Below are 18,281 nucleotides of genomic sequence, written 5' to 3' on the forward strand. Positions count from 1 at the left end.
ACTGAAGTTTCTGTTACTAGCAGAAGGCTGACCTTACGTTTTGTGTTACTGAATTTAATCATGTTTCTGTTAATGCAGTCTGTAAGGTTGAGCAATTCTTTCTGTCTAATAGTTTTATCCTTCTCAGTCTTGCCAGTACCTTCCAATTTTGTCACCAGGAAATTTCATCGGCATGTTGGCATGTGCCATTAAATGCTTAGCAAAAACCATCCCGACACAGATCACAGCAAAGCTTCCTTGAGCCTCTGGTTCCCTGTACAAATCATCCTGCTCTTCAGGTTTTTTAACATTTTATCAAGTACATACATGCTGAAACAAAAAAATGGCTAGGCATTTCACAGGGCAATTTAACAATCCTTATTTATGTCAGTTGTCCCACTGGAGTCATTTGAGTAAAGCTCAAAGAATCCATTTTATAGTCTTCATTCCTAGGTGAAAGGAATGTCTTTCAGCTCGCTCTGTTAGACCAATCAAGTAGGTAATAGTTCAAATGAATGCTTTTTAAGAGAAATTAAAATACTTTCAAATGAGTTCTAGTGGCAACTCGCTTTCTCATATATATATATATATATCTTTTGATTACATTTTTCTGTCTGAAAGCAAATAACTGGCTTTGTGTTGGAATTTATGAAAATCTTTTGGCAAAACCCGTGATGTGCCAGCCTTCTGTGTGCTTAATAATGAAACTGCAGGGTTTTGTTCCTTAAGAAAAGAGCGAGAAATATGATTAATAGCTAAGCATAGTCAGTCAGCCAGTGTGAGCAGCATTATCCCCAACAGAAAAGCGAAGCAATTCTGTAAGAGGAGATGAAACTAGGTAAATATCAGTTCATCATGTGACAATTGCTGTCCTCATTGGCATCCTCTCAAAAGAGCATCATAGAGGGTCACAATTCAGCGTCTAAAGTTAGAAATGGTGTAAGGCTGAGAGCAGCTGCGTGTTGGCCCTGGGTACTAAGGTAGATTTCTAACTCAAGCAACACGACTGCCTTGATACATGAGAATCAATTACTGAAAACCTTTCAGATGGTCAAAATGTGACATTAAATAATTAAGTATCTCATCAAATCTCGTCTGCAATTAGTTATCTGGAAAAGTAATTATGCAACAAAATCAGGTAGCTGAAATTAAGAAGCCCCCTGTTATTCACAGCCTGCAGGAGAGGGTTGTTTTTTTGTGACTTGTAACATGAAGTTTTAAGCACCTAACTAAGACTTTATTGAAATAAAAAAAAAATCTTGCTCAATTGTAATTCTTGTCATTAATCATATCTGCAATAGAAGATACATTGCACATGAAACAGGTGTTAATGATTAAGTTTGTTTTGTCTACAGTAAAAATGATTAGCTGTGGATGAGAATGTCTTGTGAGGAGTACATTAAAAGGAAATCTGTTTTGTTTAGGGGGGAAAAACAGCCTAAATTTCACTCTATTGTCTCTTACACTAAGAGTGTAAGCTTAATTGAAGAACAGATTTGAAATACTCTAAAGGTCAGATTTGTTCTTCTTAAAAATGCTATGATAAATGTAACAACTTAGATGTTGTGAAAGGTTAGAAAAGCCATTATAATATAATTTGCAGTAATAGAAGTAGTTAGCTTGCATTAGTTAGCTCAGATATTCAAAATAAGCAAGACAAATATGATGAATCAAACCAGAATATGTGTAACAGCCTTCAGTTTAAACTCTCACATGAATATTGTTTAACAATTTATAAATATAGGGAAATATTTGTTTATGCAATCATGATAAACCTGATTATTTTTCAAATTACTTATAGTACCAACTGTTGTCATGTACTTATACCAGAACTGAGAGGAAAATTAGTTCTAATTAGTTCAGTAGATCTGTCCAGAATTTGATCCGTATGTGTTTAGTACTTCAAAATCTGAACTGATAAAGAGTAGTTGGTTAGTCATGTTACTTAAGCTGGTCCCAAAATAGCACCTTCCTTTTTTGGTAGAGTTAGGTTTGCAGCTGTTGTCTCTATCTGTTGTCTCTGAAGAAAATTTTAACATTAAGAGTTGCTGACGTCAATTTTTTTCTTTTTTTTACAGCTGATGTGGGCTTTGCCCCTGACAGAAGTTATTTGGTTCTAGCTCTGAGTTTGGAAGAAGTTGGTATATAGATTTTCCCCTAACTTTCAATTGATGTGTTTAGCTTTAGTGGGAGTAATACTATCACTTAAACCATGTTGTCGTCTCAAGGAGTTTTGCTACATCCATATGGAGTGCCAATGATTCTGCCGGCAGCACCATACTTCGCTGGACTTGTTCAGGTAATGCAAGGCCGCTTCCAACAAGCAACTTAACTCTAGTGCACTTAGAGTAATAATTGGAATTTTTATGGTTGAGAAAGCAAACACTTTTAATACAGGCAAAACCTCTCGTGTAGTCAGTGAGAAGACAGTAGGAAATCAAAAAGATGGATCACCCTAATCTGTGTATTGACATCTCTCATGGCTGAATAAATGGTGTAGTTGAGCTATATTTGCTTGTATTGATTTGTCTGCTGTTTAACATTCATGCCTTTGCTTCACGAGGTTGACCACAGGGCAGAGGATTTGCTATCCATTCCAGGTTTCTGAGGGAGTCAGCATTCCCACGGCAGGCCATAAGACAAAGTAACTTACCATGATGTGTTTAGGTTAAGTGTTTTAGCACAGCAAATATGAATAGTGTTAAATATGCATTAATTCATATGCTATGCGTCATTCATTATGCTGACTGAAAAACAGTTTGTGTTTTTGTGTGTATAGAAATATATCACCATGGAATATTTATGCACATCATATTAATTCTTTTCAGCTCTGAAAATGTAAGATCTTGCTTCGGGGCAAGAGTTCTGTATTTCAGAAGTTGACTGGCAGTTACTAGATTTAGTTGTTAGTGGTGTGTTGCCTGATTTTTATTTCATTTTTATGAAAAAGTGGTACTGCTGAATTTTTTGCTCTTAAACCTAGGATTGTGAATAGATCATCTAGACACTAATTAAACAAGAAGTCTTCTGTTTATAGTATTAAAAGACAAGAATTCCAGCAATCTTTCCAAGCATTGACAATGTTGAAAAAAAAAAATCAAACTGACCCACCAGCCAGTGTACCCTAGAAATGGAAGTAGATAGAAAATGTGTCTCAATGGGGTGTGGTAAGACACATGGATGTTACAGCATTTCTGTGTCCTGCTAGTGATCAGTGGAATTAACGGGAGGAGAAGCAAATTTTCATTACACTCCTTGACTAGTTAGCTGGCGTAGAGGAGCAATTGCAGCCTGAAACGGGGTGTCTTCCACGTAGGTCTACTCAGTAATCCAAGACTGTGAACTGTTCTTCACTTCAGGCTTAGTATCAGACATGTGTGTCTGTAACAGAATTGTAGCATTGCACAGTGGCTGTTATCCAGTACTGAAAAGCTGTGTCTTGTGGATCATGCAAGCTGGTTCCGTGGTTTTATGCAAAGAGAAGCAGTGGGACACTTGAGCACATCAAGCAGGCCTTCATATCCATTAGAACTTGGGGGTGAAGGTCGGACACTGGAGCTCAGTCAGACCCTGTGCCATCCTGTCCAATAAATAATTACAAGCAAATCGTGCCTTTCACTCTATGCTGATTGATGTTGAAATTGCTTTTGAAAGTTCTCATAAGTTCCTGTTATAGATTAAGTGCCGGTGTAGGAAAAATAACTGCACCCAACTGAAATGGGTGAATGTAATCAGGTTTAATGGACTCGAGAGCTTGTTGGGAATTAAATAACTATTGATTTGTTGGAAAGTTGCTGTCATTACAAAATGCCACTCTGGACGCATTATCCAAGCAGATAGATTAGAAGAAAGGACCCTTTGAAAATTCGGGATGCCTTATTTCAATCTTTTTTCTGTTTTCTTTCTTTCCTTAGAAAGATATATGCAGGGCTGTGCTACTCCATTAGCATAGGTCTAAAATAGTCAAGCAGTAAGAAGTGTTCTACAGAAAAATAGGTATGTTTATAGGTACAGTTGAAAAACTTTCTTTGTATGGATGTTTGTCTAGTCTCTGTCTCTCTCCCTGATCTCATACCTGAAAACTGCGTTTTTGGATCAAAAAAAAAGTTTGAGTTATTGTCTTAGTGCACTGGAATGTGATATGGTTTCACCACTTTCTCACCCCAAGTTTTTGTCTGCATTCTCAAGATCTGCAGTCAGTTTACGCTACTAGAATGCTTATTGTTGTCTCTTGGATCAAACTGAAGTACTCACAAAAAATATACAAAGGACACCTGATAGGCATATTTATATCATCTTCTTCTAAGCAGTAACTGCATAATGTTAAAGAAAATTTTCTTTAAAAATATGCCTTGATAAACTGATTTTATAAATGTTTGTACTGGGTTGCAGGCTAAGAACCACAACCCTGAAGTATTCTTGAATGCAAATCTGTTTTAACATGTTAGAAGCTTATACGATTTCAATTTATTTATTTGCATGGATTTCTATAGAATGTAGATGTCTTTCTGATGAGGGATTTCCCGTGATTTCCAGTGGGATTTACTCCCAAATTGCTTGTAAAAACAGTGTAGAGTATTTCAGAGAGATTTGGGGGGCTATTTTGGGTTTTTTTTTTCATGTTTTCCGTTGCCCGGTTAAACAAGAGAGCTCTTGGATCTCTGCAGAGGACTATTTATTCTTCAGGGGGTTCTGCACCTTCAAGTGCCCTGTAGTGTTTCACTTTATGCTGTGTATGTGCAGCTTTTTCCAGAGTCTCCTCCCAAATTCTCCAGTAAACTCTATCCTATGTGCTCAGGTTGCTTTTGTCGTACCCTCCTGTTACAGAGCACTGGAACAACTGAAACAGGGCAAGCATAAAAGGGCAGACACATCTCTGGGAACACTTTATCTGAACAGCCACGTCTATTTTCCCAATTGCACTTGATGTTCTATTCAGGAGATTTGTGTTCCTCTTGCTGAGCTCATACATCTGAGACGATGAAAGATGGAATGCATGTGTTCTTGGAGAGAGTGAAGGTTGTTGTTCAAAGTTACAGATATGTCAAGAAGTATCAAAGTATCTCAAATATACTTACAAACTTAGTTTTATTTTCCAATAGATAAATAGTTTATTAGAGTGATGGTAGTATTATTACCTATGATTTCTTAACACATTTGTAGTAAGAAAAATATCTCTCTTCCTCTCCCTTCCTGGGTGAAGCTGTAGGAGGGAAAAAAAATCACATGAAAGTACAAATGATGCATAAATAGCATTATGCCTCATGTGGGTGGAGAGATGTTTTCTGACTTGGCACCAAAGACGTCCTGGCAGCTTCCCGGGCTGTCACAGTTACACTGCCATGGGACCAAAGCAGGTACTGCAACCCACGACAGCTTTGGATCATAACTACCACCCTGTCTGTCCCGCCAGGTGACATCAAAAGAATGCCACAGAGAGTTAAGTGGCAATCCAGGATAACTGACCCTGCCCTTGGGTTCATATCCCCATTTTGTCACGTGGTCCAGATCAGCAGTGACAAGGAAAAGGTCCATTGGCCTTGGCCAGAGTAGGACTGGTTGTTGCCTGCTGCCAGGAACTGCAGTTCTGTGCTGTGGTACCACCGTGTGTCTTTCCAAAACACATAGAATGAAGCTGTGTTGGTCCTTAAAATTACTAAGTGCAGCATCAGTTCATAGAAGAGTACTATGTTTTGTAGAATAAGTTAAATGTCTTTGATTAGCTTCGTCTTTCATGGCTTTGAGTGTTTTAGGGACAGGAAATCTTTGCAGTTGCTCTGGATAATGTGGAGTGTTAGGATCATGATAAAATATAGTACAAGCACAAGTGCAGTATACGACATTTTAGTGATGGATGCTAAATTGTTTATTACATGGCTGGTGTAGGTGGCTCAGCTTTCATTTAGCAGAGAAAAGAGTTCATATGCATTATTATAAATACAGTTAGAGTTGGAATTGCTTAGACTTTTCAGTAAACTACTGGAAAATTTTAAAGAGACAATTTGATTCAATACAAAATTAAAAAGGTGAGGATTTTTTTCTGAATATAGTCTATGTCTTCTGAAGTATGCTTTCAGAAAACTCTAATTGTTCTGAGGCTGTAAGCTTATGTTCACTGTTAAAGATTTCAGGCAGCGAAGCTAAAACCTTTTCTTCAACTTTTATTTGCTTATTTACTTGTGTGCTGACAAAGGGGGTTAGAAGAAAAGTAGGAGATAGATGGCTGTTGATTCACTCTGTTAATATACTTGGAATTGCTGTACTTGTAAGTACATCGTTCTTAAGCTTAAATTATTCAAAAGATATTTTGATTATATCTCTGCATCTGATTTGCCATAACTGGTTAACTTGTGTGTTTGACTGACAACTGGAAAAGTGGTGATCTGGAAACAGTTCCATTTTATTTTGGGACTAAAGTGAGAGAATTGCCTAGAATATGCTGTGAAGAAAGTGGTGCAGGCTTCTTTGCAGTTCCCTCTTTATCCATCTGTACAATCCTGGTTTTATGGCTGAGTTGGGAAGTGCTAGCAGCGAGTACGTGCGGAGTCCTTGTCGATGCCAGGGTGTTGGGTTACCTGCTAAAGCACGCTTACTTTCTGAGCAGTTGAGGTTTGGAAAATGTTGTGGATATGTTTTGTGTTAGCTTCTATTAAAGCAGCTTTTGTAATTTAGTAGGTTTTATTTGAATAATGCATTTGAAACAGAACTGATGAGACGTTGTAGTTCTTCCCGCGTTGCCTGAAGTGGTGTAGAGTTGTTGCGGTTCTTTCGCGATTATGATCTCGTGGAACACGGTGCATGATTTCTGTTTACATTGGCTGAATTGCCTATTTGAGATGCAGTAAGTAGATGATTTACCTTGGATGCTGATTTATTCTGGCTTGATTGTGGTGTTCTCCCTTTGCAGGTGATAAGGGTCTCGTTTTACTAGTACTGTACTCCCAGCGCCCTGAGATTAGGACTAACATGTTTTACTACTGCAATCACTTTTCATCTGAGTTTTGTTCTGGTTTTGAGAGAGTATATCTAAAATTTGGTCTCATTCTGAGTTGCACAATTTTTCTCCCTTCAGTATCAAAAAAGCTTTTAATAGGAGCTGTAAGGTGGTGGTGGTAATATATCTGGTCTGTGTTGCTTTCTTTACAAAACTATTCAGTTATCAATGTTTAAGCATCTTGAAATACAACTTCAGATTTTTTTTTTTTACATGGATCAAGCAGTGTAGCTGGCATGAATTCCGTGTGAAACCTGTCCTTTGCTCTAGAGGCTACAGGCAGCATGCAAGTCTTTATTGAAATTGCAAGAGTTGTGTTCTTTAAAACTGTTGTTACAAAATACCTGCTGAGTGGACCTCGGGGGGAAGGTGAGGAGGGGCAATGGCAGGGAATGGTTTTCCCATTGCCCAGAAAGACTTTCTGAGTGATAAGGGTTGCCTGTCTAAGTAGTTTTAGTTTGAAGTAAGGAACAAGTCTTTATTCGCTCCTCCCATCTGCATAATTTTGTCTCCCTAGCCTTTTTTTATTGGAAAACAATGAGTAACATAATTCAGATGAGTCAGGCAATAGTCCAAAGACAGGATTTTTCCCTGTCCCACTTTTGCATGCAGTGTCAGTGTTAGTGAATTTTAGATTTCAGGATATGTAATTCTGATCACTGGCTTGTGTGTTGGATGACTTCAGCAGAGTAGTTTAGTATGGGAAGAAACAGTAAGTCTTGGCCTTCATGGCTGCAGCATCTGCAGTGGTTTTGAAGTGGAATAAATAAAAGGATGTTTGAGTTTGTATGAACAGAATAGTTTCTATAAAGAGAATAATTTTCATCAGGCCAGTTTCTCTTTATTTATTCCCTGAATAAGACAAAACCTTTAAGATTTGGATTCTCTACAAAAGCAGATTATTTGATTTGGCTTCTGTGACCAGAGGCCAGTAAGCTGACATGGCAATTTCCAAGAATCCGGAATTTCAGCTGATTTTTTGTTTTCTTCACTCATCTCATGCATAATCATCAATAATTAAAATTCTGATCGCAAAATTATTCCAAAAGATAAACTTTCAAGTTCTATTGCTTTCAGTTAAATGATACACAATTGATATGAAAATATGCTTGCATAGCTAAATATAACACAATTATTTTATGGAGTTGGCTTGAATATTTTACCTATTCATCCTCTGATAAGTTATCTTGTGTTACAGGAGCTAAAGCTGGAAACCCAGATTCATAATTTGTCTGTTTGCTTGCTTGGTTCTGTTTATTTGTTTTTGGTTTTTAACTGAGCTATGCAAGTAAGTGTTTCCTCAGACCTGATTTCAATAAGGGTGTTGTAAAAACACTCTAAGTGTCCAATTCAAAAGGCCAGGCTTTAGAAAAAAATAGTAAGGATCTCATAATTTAAAATATAAATAGTTTCAGATGAAGTAATTGGGGATTGGATTTGAACTGTGCTATTACTAGGTGAGAGATGGAATCACAGCTGGCTCTATTTGTCAGCTAGCTATCACAGCTGTCCTAAAGAGCATGAGAGGGTTCACAGCTAATTTGAAAAAAATTGGAGTTCTTTTAGTGTAGTGACAGGTCATGAACACTGTAAATAGATAATAGGAATTTGATCCAGGTAAATATTCTCTGCCAGAGTTTCCTCTTGTGTTTCATGAGACTCAGATTATTTTGGATTATGGTAAATTCTGACGCCCTGGCTCCTTCTCTTCCTCTTGTGCCCAGAGATAGATGAGCGAGATACCTTGGAGGATGATTTAATCCTCTTTAATTCTGATGGTTTTATTAAATCAATAAAGAATGTCTTTATTTTTTTATCTGCATATTGTTTTACTGCTGATCAAGCTGAGAACAGAGTAAAAGTCTCTTGTCCCATTATTCAAGAGTTAGAACGGTTCATATTCTGCCTTTTAAGATTTTTGTTGAAAATCTTTGAATTATGTAAAATAAATTTTATGTTTCAAGGAAATGTTATTCAGACTTTATTGGAAAGTATCCTTAAATAAAAGGAACTTATTTCACATTAGGATAAAGCAAAAAATACTCACAGTTAACTGATGCTGATATTTTTTTTTTGAAATCTGAAAGATTAAAAATCTGGTAAAATGATCGGTACCCCAGTGCTTTTAGTGCTAGAAGTCCGGTTTTGTTTTGTCTGGCCTTACATTGTGATTCTGTTGCAAAGGCATGTAGTGCCCCCTGTATGCTAATTAGTAATATTTAAATGGAATTGAGGAGAAAATGGTAGATGGTTTATATCTTATGTTACTATAACTGTGTGACACCTTGCTTTCTCTGCAACATCCAAATATCTAGCAAATACAACAAAATGCCTCTCCAGCCATCTTGGACATGCAGACTGTCAGCCATCTGACTAAAGTAAGAGAGTGGCTGCCAAAATCATAGAACCATAGAATGGTTAGGGCTGGAAGGGACTGTAAAGATCATCTAGTTCCAAACCCCCCCTGCCATGGGCAGGGACACCTCTCACTAGACCAGGCTGCTCCAGGTCCCATCCAACCTGGCCTTGAACACTTCCAGGGAGGGGGACATCCACCACTTCCCTGGGCAACCTGTTCCTGTGCCTCACCACCCTCATAGTGAAGAATTTTTTCCTAGTATCCAATTTAAATCTGCCCCCTTCCAACATAAAACCATTCCCCGCTCATCCTATCACTACATGGCCCTCTAAAAAGTCCCTCCTCAGCTTTCTTGTAGGCCCCATTCAAGTACTAGAAGGTGCTATAAGATCTCCCCGGAGCCTTTTCTTCTCCAGGCTGAGCAAGCCCAATTCTCTCAGCCTGTCTTCATAGTCATCTATGTACTTCAGCCCTCTGTGTGGTCCAGCCCTCTAATCATCTTCATGGCCCTCCTCTGTACCCATTCCTACAGTTCCACATTCTCCTCTTGCTGGGGACTCCAGAACTGGACATAGTACTCAAGGTGGGGTCTTACTAGAGTAAAGTAGAGAGGCAGAATCACCTCCCTTGACCTGCTGGCCATGCTCCTTTTGATGCAGCCCTGGATACAGTTGGCCGTCTGGGCTGTGAGCACGCATTGTCAGTTCATGTTAAGTTTCTCATCCACCAAATGCAGTACATAGACCCCCTATGAGCGTTACCAGCAGCTGCACAGGTACCCATCAGCTGTCTTCATATTTTCTGACTCTTCTACCGTATGCAAGCTAACACTTGGAGAACAAATCATGTTGATACGTGGAAGCAAGAAAGAGAATGAAGGGAGTTTCCAAACATTTTACTTACCTTCTTAGAGAAAAATCTTAGAGTTACATTAAATCAGAACCAGAGCATAAGTCAGAATTCCAGAGTGATAAGAACAGGATTTAAAAAAAATCCCAAACCACCACTGTCAAGCTTTTTAAAAGTTATAACCACATAGTTGGTCAAAAGCAAGAAGGATGACATTTAGTTGAGAACTACAAGGTGACTAGAGGTGAGGGAAAGCAGGTCTTCCTGCACCTGAGAGGGATCTTCTAGTTAATAATACAGAATGAATCATTCTTTTTTCCCCTCCTAGTCTCAGTGTGATGCTGACTTCTAGGGCATTAGTAAACCTGAGAAGTCCTTCCTTACTCCATGGAGAGAACTTTTCTCTGTCGATGTGACTCAGATGATTAGGCTGAGTTGGATGCTCACCTATGTGCTTGAGGTGAGACCTGCTTTAGTTAGCTGAAAGAAAGTTTGAGGGTTTATACCCCTTATGCAAAATGGTTCCTTATTCATCAAGAGTTGGATATATATTTTATGTGTCCAGGGGTTTGTTTTGTTTTATTTTTAGGAGAGCAAGTTTAGTGCTTGGCCAGGTTTATGGGGGCTTTTTGTTTTGGTTTGGGTTTTAGGTTTAGTTTTCCTTTTGTTTCTCTGATGTGTTAGATCTTGTCTTATGCAAGAAGAGATTATAGATAATTTTTTTGTATTTTAAGAAATACTGTAAAACCCATTCTTGATAAAATAAGCTCACATTTGCTAGGTTATCTTTCTCTTTGACTTGGAATTGTTCTGAAAACCATTATTTTAATTGCTGTTTTAAAAAAATAAATCTGATCTTGCTAGCATTTGAGGTACAGAGAGAAGGTAAATCTCTACTGCCGTATTTCAGTGCCCTGTTAGAATGAAAAAGTTTTGCCTTTATTAAAAAAAAGGAAAAATCCTCAAACGTATATACTACTTAAAGCCATCAAAAAAGTAGAATGGAAAAGGATGCTGATTGTACACAGAAGAGAAAATCCCAGTCCTTAAGAAAGCCGTGAGGATAGCTTGACAGTCTCAGCAGTTTTATTCTGTAGAGCCTGAACCATACTTCAAAAGGTCTGATCCTCAGTATCTTCAATAATTTCTACTTTATTAGGAATATGTAATAACTAATCAGTGCTAAGTGGTTCTTAAGTTTGTGATACTGGGAAACTGTCCTGTATTGGAAAGCTGCTTATTCAGGTACAACCTGCAGAGTGGGGTTTCACTCTTGGGTCTCCACTCCAATGAACATTACTTTCAGACGTACAGCAATATTTTCTGCCTTCTCCTGATATAGAACAAATGATAATGAGCAATCTGGAATGTTCAGCTGTGACAAGTTGTGCAAGGTCTGTTCAGAGATGAACACGGAAAAGGTAGCACAAGCTTTCCTTTCACCAAGGGAAATGAGGTGTAAGTGGAACATATTTTCATCTGGAAATAGGAATAAAGTACACTTTTGATTATTACCTTTTTAAATTCTTGTCTAGACACAAAGCTATACCCATTATTTATTTTGGGGGTACATTTGGCCTTATAATGTCTAAAACTGGAATAAAGCAAACTTGAAATCTTGAAAATACCTGAACCTGTCTGTGAACAACTCATAAAATTTAAAAAATCTAGTTTCTGTGACTTGTCTTCTCTTTCCACTTCAGACACATAGATCCCTCTCTCCTAGATACAATTAGGAGAATCTAACAGTTATCACTAGTTGGATCCAGTAATGACAGAGGACTTAAGGCTGGCTGGAACACGCCCGCCCAGTTTTCTTAGAAGAACATCCAGTCTTCGGCAAACTGCTCTTCCTACTTGGTTTTCCCTTGTCAAATCAGCTTTTATGTTTGCCATTAATTTTCCTTAAAAGTCTGCAGTTGCAGTAATGGCTGTAGTTTAGTTCCTTGTTTGTTTATCTATTTTAAATTTTATCTATATAATGAAGGGAATATGTAAGGACAGGGTATTAGGAAAAAATTCTTCCCAGAGAGGGTTGTTAGGCATTGAATGGGCTGCCCAATGAGGTGGCGAAGTCACCAACCCTGAAGGGATTTAAAAGATGGGTAGATGCAGTGCTTGGGCATGTGGTTTTGGCAGGTTAGGTTGATGGTCGGACTTGATGATCTGAAAGGTCCCTTCCAACAAAGACAGTTCTGTGATTCGATGATTTACTTCTAACTACTTCTAAAGGTTACCTAAAATCGTTGATGATTCAAAGAAATTTTTCAAAGCTAATCATTCTGTAAGAAAAGAAATAGATGGATTGGTTTCATTACAGCATTGGTCAACGTGTACTGGGAAACTGTCTTTGCCAGCTCCTGCGGTGACTTATTTTGTAGACGTAAGTTGTTAAAATGCACTCGAGCCTTTTGAACGCTGCTGTAATAGGAAATGAAATAAATCCATTGCAGGACTCAGAGAGTACCATTTTTAACTGCCATACTGTGCTGGATTGACTGAAGTGAGTGCATGGTCTTTTTACTGCAGAAATGAATGCTTTGATTTTTATGCCTTACTCCATGAAGGAACAGTTAAAATCCGGCATAGGGAAACGTAACAGATGTTCATACACATTTCCCATCTGAAAATGCCTTCCACTGGCCAAGACGATTGTTAGGCACAATTAAGCCCAGTGTATACATCCTGTACTGTAAGCCAAGTCTGCTGAATGTGTTCCCAACGGGGAAGCACAGATTTGAAAAGAAGGCAGTTTATATGAACTTTCATGTGCAGTAGATTTTTGAGAGTCACTCTCTGAAAAACATAAGGAGACCTGATTGACAGCTCTGATCTGTGCCCTGATGCACTGTAAACTATATCTTTAAGAGAAAATTTCAATCCATCAGAAAATTTCATATGCATTTCAGGGATGCTAATGCTTGAAATCTGATTTCTGAGTGGCATTTGGAATTAAGTTGCCAGCTGAGTTAAAAAGCTTGCGATATTATGCCTTGTAATGTTCCACATTCAGTCTAATTGTCACTGTAATCAGCTTTATGATGGCAACTCTTCGTGATGACTACAGGGATATATTTCCCTCTTTTTTGCATATTATGTCTGAAATGTGAGTTACTTTTTGATTTCAGAGGCATACTGGCAGTCAAGGGAGGAGAGCGCTGCAGACCCGCAGACTTTTGAAATCGTGTATGACATTTTTATGCAGAATGGGATTTGTCATTTCCAGAGACGTGATAGCATCTACTGTCGAAAAAGATGCTGAGAATGAACCACTCTTATATTTTGTGATATGTATTGTAACTGAACACATCATAGTTGGCCGTTTTGGAAAAGCATCCTTTCCTGGTATCTCAAAAACTTGCAGTGATTGACTGTTTTTTGGTGTATCAGAATATCATACAGACTCTAGGAAAGTGCGTTGACCTAAAAATGTCAGTGGATGTTTCATATCAGTCGTCTTTTGTTTTTTGGGTTTTTTTTTGGGGGGGGGAGGGAGGTAGGGGTGTGTAAGATGACAATGCACGACAGACATTGCTTTCCTGTTGTGTAATGCCTGTCTCTTAATAACATAAAAGTTCTCTAACTGGCTGTGCAGTCAGCAAGTCTTCTCACTGAAATACACAAGCGAACTCAAAAACTGCCTGCTATTCTAGTCTGATTTTCCTGTACTAACACACAAATCTGCAAATACTGCTACCCTGTTATTCTCTGGCCTTACTTATCCACATAATGTCTTTGTTAAATTCGTCTTTGGGTGAATAGCAGTAGGGTTCAGTATCTGATGTTATCTTCACTCACGGCAGGAATGGGGACTACATTGACCTGTAGTCTCGCATGCAGATGATGATGATACATGGTTACTCATGTTTTGTAAAGATAAGAAAATTAGAATCATCTGGTTCTTTGAAAAATACGCTTTGTTCCCATGAGAAGGAATCTCTTAAGTATCACTTGTTAGTCCTCTGGAGCACATGGACTTCTGAGGAGGACGTAGAACATTGCTTGGCAGTGTGTGGACTTTAGATGTGCTTAAAAATTATCCTGTGCATGTTAAGTTGTGTTGGCTTTTGGCTTATTTCTGGTACTTGTCCACAAGAAGCATTGTCTTGCTGAAGTGTCTGTGAAATGTATTTTTTTATATGCTGTTCTGTCATCATCTTGAGTGTGGGTATATAATGCAAATTTAACTTTTGCATTACTGTTCTTTGTTAATTCTTACAGACCTACACAAAGTATTTTTTTAAATAAAAGTAGCCTTCTAGTAGAATAATAGCAAAATGCTGAAAAAAGTATTTTTATTCTCTTGGTTCCAATAAAAAAGGGGAGATCAAAAAGGGAAGAGGTAGTCCAGTCATTCTTTGGTGAATCTTCTTTAGTGTGGGAGAGATTATTAACTGTGTAGTATTGTGCTTCTGGATAGATTTTCTGGTTTACGTTTTCAGTTTGTGTTGGATTAACTCATTGTAGAGATTTTCCTCCCCGGACTTCTGGCCGTTAAGATCTGATACCTGAAATCCTTAAAAGCAGTTCTCGGGCAGAGCCAGACGACATAATTATTTATGCCTCTCTTTCATAGTTTTATTCTTCTTTGTGTATGTGTCTTTTCTGACAGAGCATATTATCTGTCCAGTGCTTCATTTTCTTAATACAATTCTGTAAAACTATTGTGATATTACAGTTTCTACCCCATGTTTCTTACTTTAGGTATAATACATGCCTCTATTACTTCTCTCACCTTCTTTCTAAAGTAATGTTTTCTTTTTTATGTAATTTGGACCACCTCTCTGTTACTCAAATGGCATAACCTTTTTCTTTTTCCACTTTATTAATTAGAATTATCTTCTGAGTACCATCCTTCTGGTCCATTGCAAAAAACCAAAAAAGATAAAGCACCCACAGCGTAAAAACAGATTGAGAGTTGTGAATTGGACACCTTCAGGCATGTTTTCAGGCAGCACTGTATACAAGCAAGCCTTTAAGGTATTTGTGGAAGTATTTCTTGAGAAGGATACCTGTTAGCTCCTGAGGTGATTCTCAAATGTACTGTTTAAAATGCCATTCATATAATTACTAGTTCCTTAACGTAATGTTTAAAATCAAAGAATTAATTTTCTGTGGATAAACTCTGTATCGATAAATCACATTCTTAATATTTGTTACATTTGCCACGTTGTTATTCTGTATGCATACATAATTCTGCTTAGGCAGGGAAAGCTAAAAATTATAAATTTAAGTAAAAATGATTTATTGGGGGGCTTTGGAGGAGAGGTATTTGTTAAATAGCGGTTGTGATTCAAGAATAAGATGTAGTAGTTAGGCTTCATTACCCTCCACACCATTTGGGGAAAAAAAACCCCACAACAAACCAAACCAGTGTCCCTACTTTGTGGCTTTAATAGTTCAGCTTTGTTCTCAGACAGGACAGTAGACTCTGAATATATTACCTATGGGAGAAATAGAAAAATCAAATTGAACCTGTAAAGGTTCCTTTTCTTTCTCTGTCTTGGCATAGAACATTTTTTTTAAAAATTGATTCCACACTCTGATGAAAACCTTTTCTCTAATGTAACAAAACCTTTTTTTTTTTTTGTTATTATTTATTTTCAGAATCAGCAAGTGAATGTATACATTTATATAAGAAAGGTTTCTTGCTGGGAAGAGGGATTTCCAATTCAGAGATTCAAAGACAGTCAAGCCAGAAAGGATCATTATGATAATACAGCCAGTCGTCTTGAATATACATGCCACAGAATTTCCCTGAGACTGGCTTGAAGCAGACCTTTTGGAAGATACTTAATCTTGTTTTAAATGTCCAAGTAATTTTGATCCCATCAGTTTCACAGATACGCTACTGAACCGTTTCAATGGTTAATTACCCTTGCCGTTGGGATGTTGTGAGGCGCTGTTCCTTTTTTACATCCACTTCTAGCCACCAGTTCCTGCTGGGTTTTTTATCTGCAAGATTGAAAATGCAAAACACCCACAAACACATGAGGAAGCTCTTGAAGTGTACCACCTCCTGGAAGAGGTGTTTATCACAGACATGTAGAAAAACTGGGCAAGCAGGCACCTTGTCGGATCCCGTGATCTACTTCTCTGCTGGCAGGCAGCATCAACTTTGCCTGTGTCATTCCTGACAGATGTTTGCCAAGCCTGGGCTTAAGACAGGGACTTTCTAACATCTCCAGGCATTTTACACTTGCACTAAAGGTGTCCTTTTTTTTCCCCCCAATGTTTGAGTTTAAAATCTTTCCTTTTGTAATTTAAGCTCCCACTCTTGTTTTATGCACTGTGGGCATAGAAAATGCATTATTTCCATCCTTTTTATAGTGGCCCATTATCTGCTTGAAGTCAATAGTGTAAACCTCAGCTTTCTCTTCTTGTGGTAGTGCAATTCTTATTCCTTGAGTCTTACCTTGTAGTTTCCCTTAGCCTAGTACATTTTGTGAAATTTTATGGATAATGTTTTAAATCCACATAATTATTTAGGTATCTAATTTCTCTTTTTGAGAAGAACAGAATATAATGTATGAGGTATAACTTCCCTTCAGATACCTGAAATCATAGTAGAAGATAATAAAATTTTGCTAGTAGTTACAGAGGTACAGTGGGGAGGAGAGGTGAGAGTTAACTCCAAGCCATGAGACACACAGCACTGTGAAGGATGAGTTTATTTTGCTGTTATTAAAAATTTCATTTCAGGATAATCCCTCTGAGATTTAACACGTTACTGCAAAAAAAAAAAGCTTCCTAGAGCAGCAGTAAACAAGACACAGTACAGTAGGTTCAAACGATTCATAAATGTTTGGATTTTTTTTAAACATTCAATTTATTGAGTCTATTTCTGATACAGTGCTGAAAGAAACAGCAATCATGTTGCCTGTGTGTTTGTAAAAAGTGACATTTGTAAAGTAATCTATTTAAATAATCAGCACGCTGAAGCCTCCTCTGCAGTTTTGTGGCTGTCAAGTTTTGTGAAGTAGGATGAAATCATTCAAAGCCCAGGCTAGCTCTTTTCTGGTTTTTGCATATCCCTTCTTCATCAGAAGCTCAACTGAGGCTTAATTTTGAGGTGCTATTTAGATACAAGAAGAGCATGGGCTTTTCTTAAGCAAAAAATATAACCTCAACACAGTTGGTACATGTTACTGATAGGGATAACTAATTACATCAGTAGCAAAACAGTAAACAAAATACCTGTATTACAGTAAACAAAATCTGTTGTGTTACCTGCACTCAGTTTCCCCTTGATGATTGATCATCACTGGAAATTATTTAAATGGAGGATTTCTCCTTTGTTTTTTTTTTTTTGTAAACTTTGAGTTATAGATGACAAAACATGATACCTGGATACATGTAAAGCTACAGCGCTGCAAAGTCATGTTACAAATTGTAATTAATCCATATTTCATTTGACAGCCTGCATTGTGGCATGTGTTTAGGGATGTTCCTTTTCATGGCAGCACTGAAATGACAGTAAAGCACATGCTGAAGTGCTTTCCTGAATTAGGATCCTAGTACTCAGTAAATATAATCACATTTTCTCAAGTTTTCCACTAGTGTTAATATTGATGATAGGATCTGAAACTCTGAGTCATGGATCAAGAATAGTCTGTGATCAGGAAGAGGCAGATAAATGGTCATGGAAAAGTAGAGAGATTAAGAAACACAGAGAAGTAAGGCAAAATAAATGAGCCTTAGCAAAGTGGGATTTATTTGCCAGTTTTTATTTGTATCACTTTATAGAGAATGACTAGAAAACCCTCTCTGCCACATTTGTGCTCTAAGAAGTTTTCTTGCCCTGACATTTTTTTAATCTTAGTTAATCACAAGTGTGCTAATACATTGTGGTATGCCCATCAGAATGAGCCCAGTTAGAAAATCAGGGCTGAGTGAGAGAGAGAAGTGTGGTGGAACCTCACAGGCCTCCTTGAGGGTCTCCAGACATGACAATTGCCAAATCCCATTCCTGCAGAATTCACTGGAAAATCACAGAGGAGGAGGATAGCTTTTGCCTCTCACTGACCAGCCCTGGGGAGAGTTTGCAAAGGGCCAACATGGGGGTAAGAAATGTGTAAAGATGAAAGAATGACCTTCTGA

The 18,281-nt window shown here is 37.8% G+C and overlaps 1 protein-coding gene across 3 annotated transcripts in view; it reads left to right on the plus strand.

The window, feature by feature from the left end:
- Window positions 1-2,156: 2,156 nt before the first annotated feature.
- Window positions 2,157-18,281, plus strand: part of RBFOX1 (RNA binding fox-1 homolog 1) — a 256,272-nt gene continuing 240,147 nt past the window's right edge. For all 3 annotated transcript variants that reach the window (XM_084271068.1, XM_084271071.1, XM_084271070.1), the window contains exon 1: window positions 2,157-2,278. In XM_084271068.1, the coding sequence (XP_084127194.1) occupies window positions 2,192-2,278 (87 nt within the window). In that variant the 5' untranslated portion in view covers window positions 2,157-2,191. The remainder of the gene's footprint in view (window positions 2,279-18,281) is intronic.

Source organism: Gallinula chloropus (assembly GCF_964237585.1).
Source record: "Gallinula chloropus genome assembly, chromosome: 15".
In the NCBI taxonomy this organism is placed as follows: domain Eukaryota; kingdom Metazoa; phylum Chordata; class Aves; order Gruiformes; family Rallidae; genus Gallinula; species Gallinula chloropus.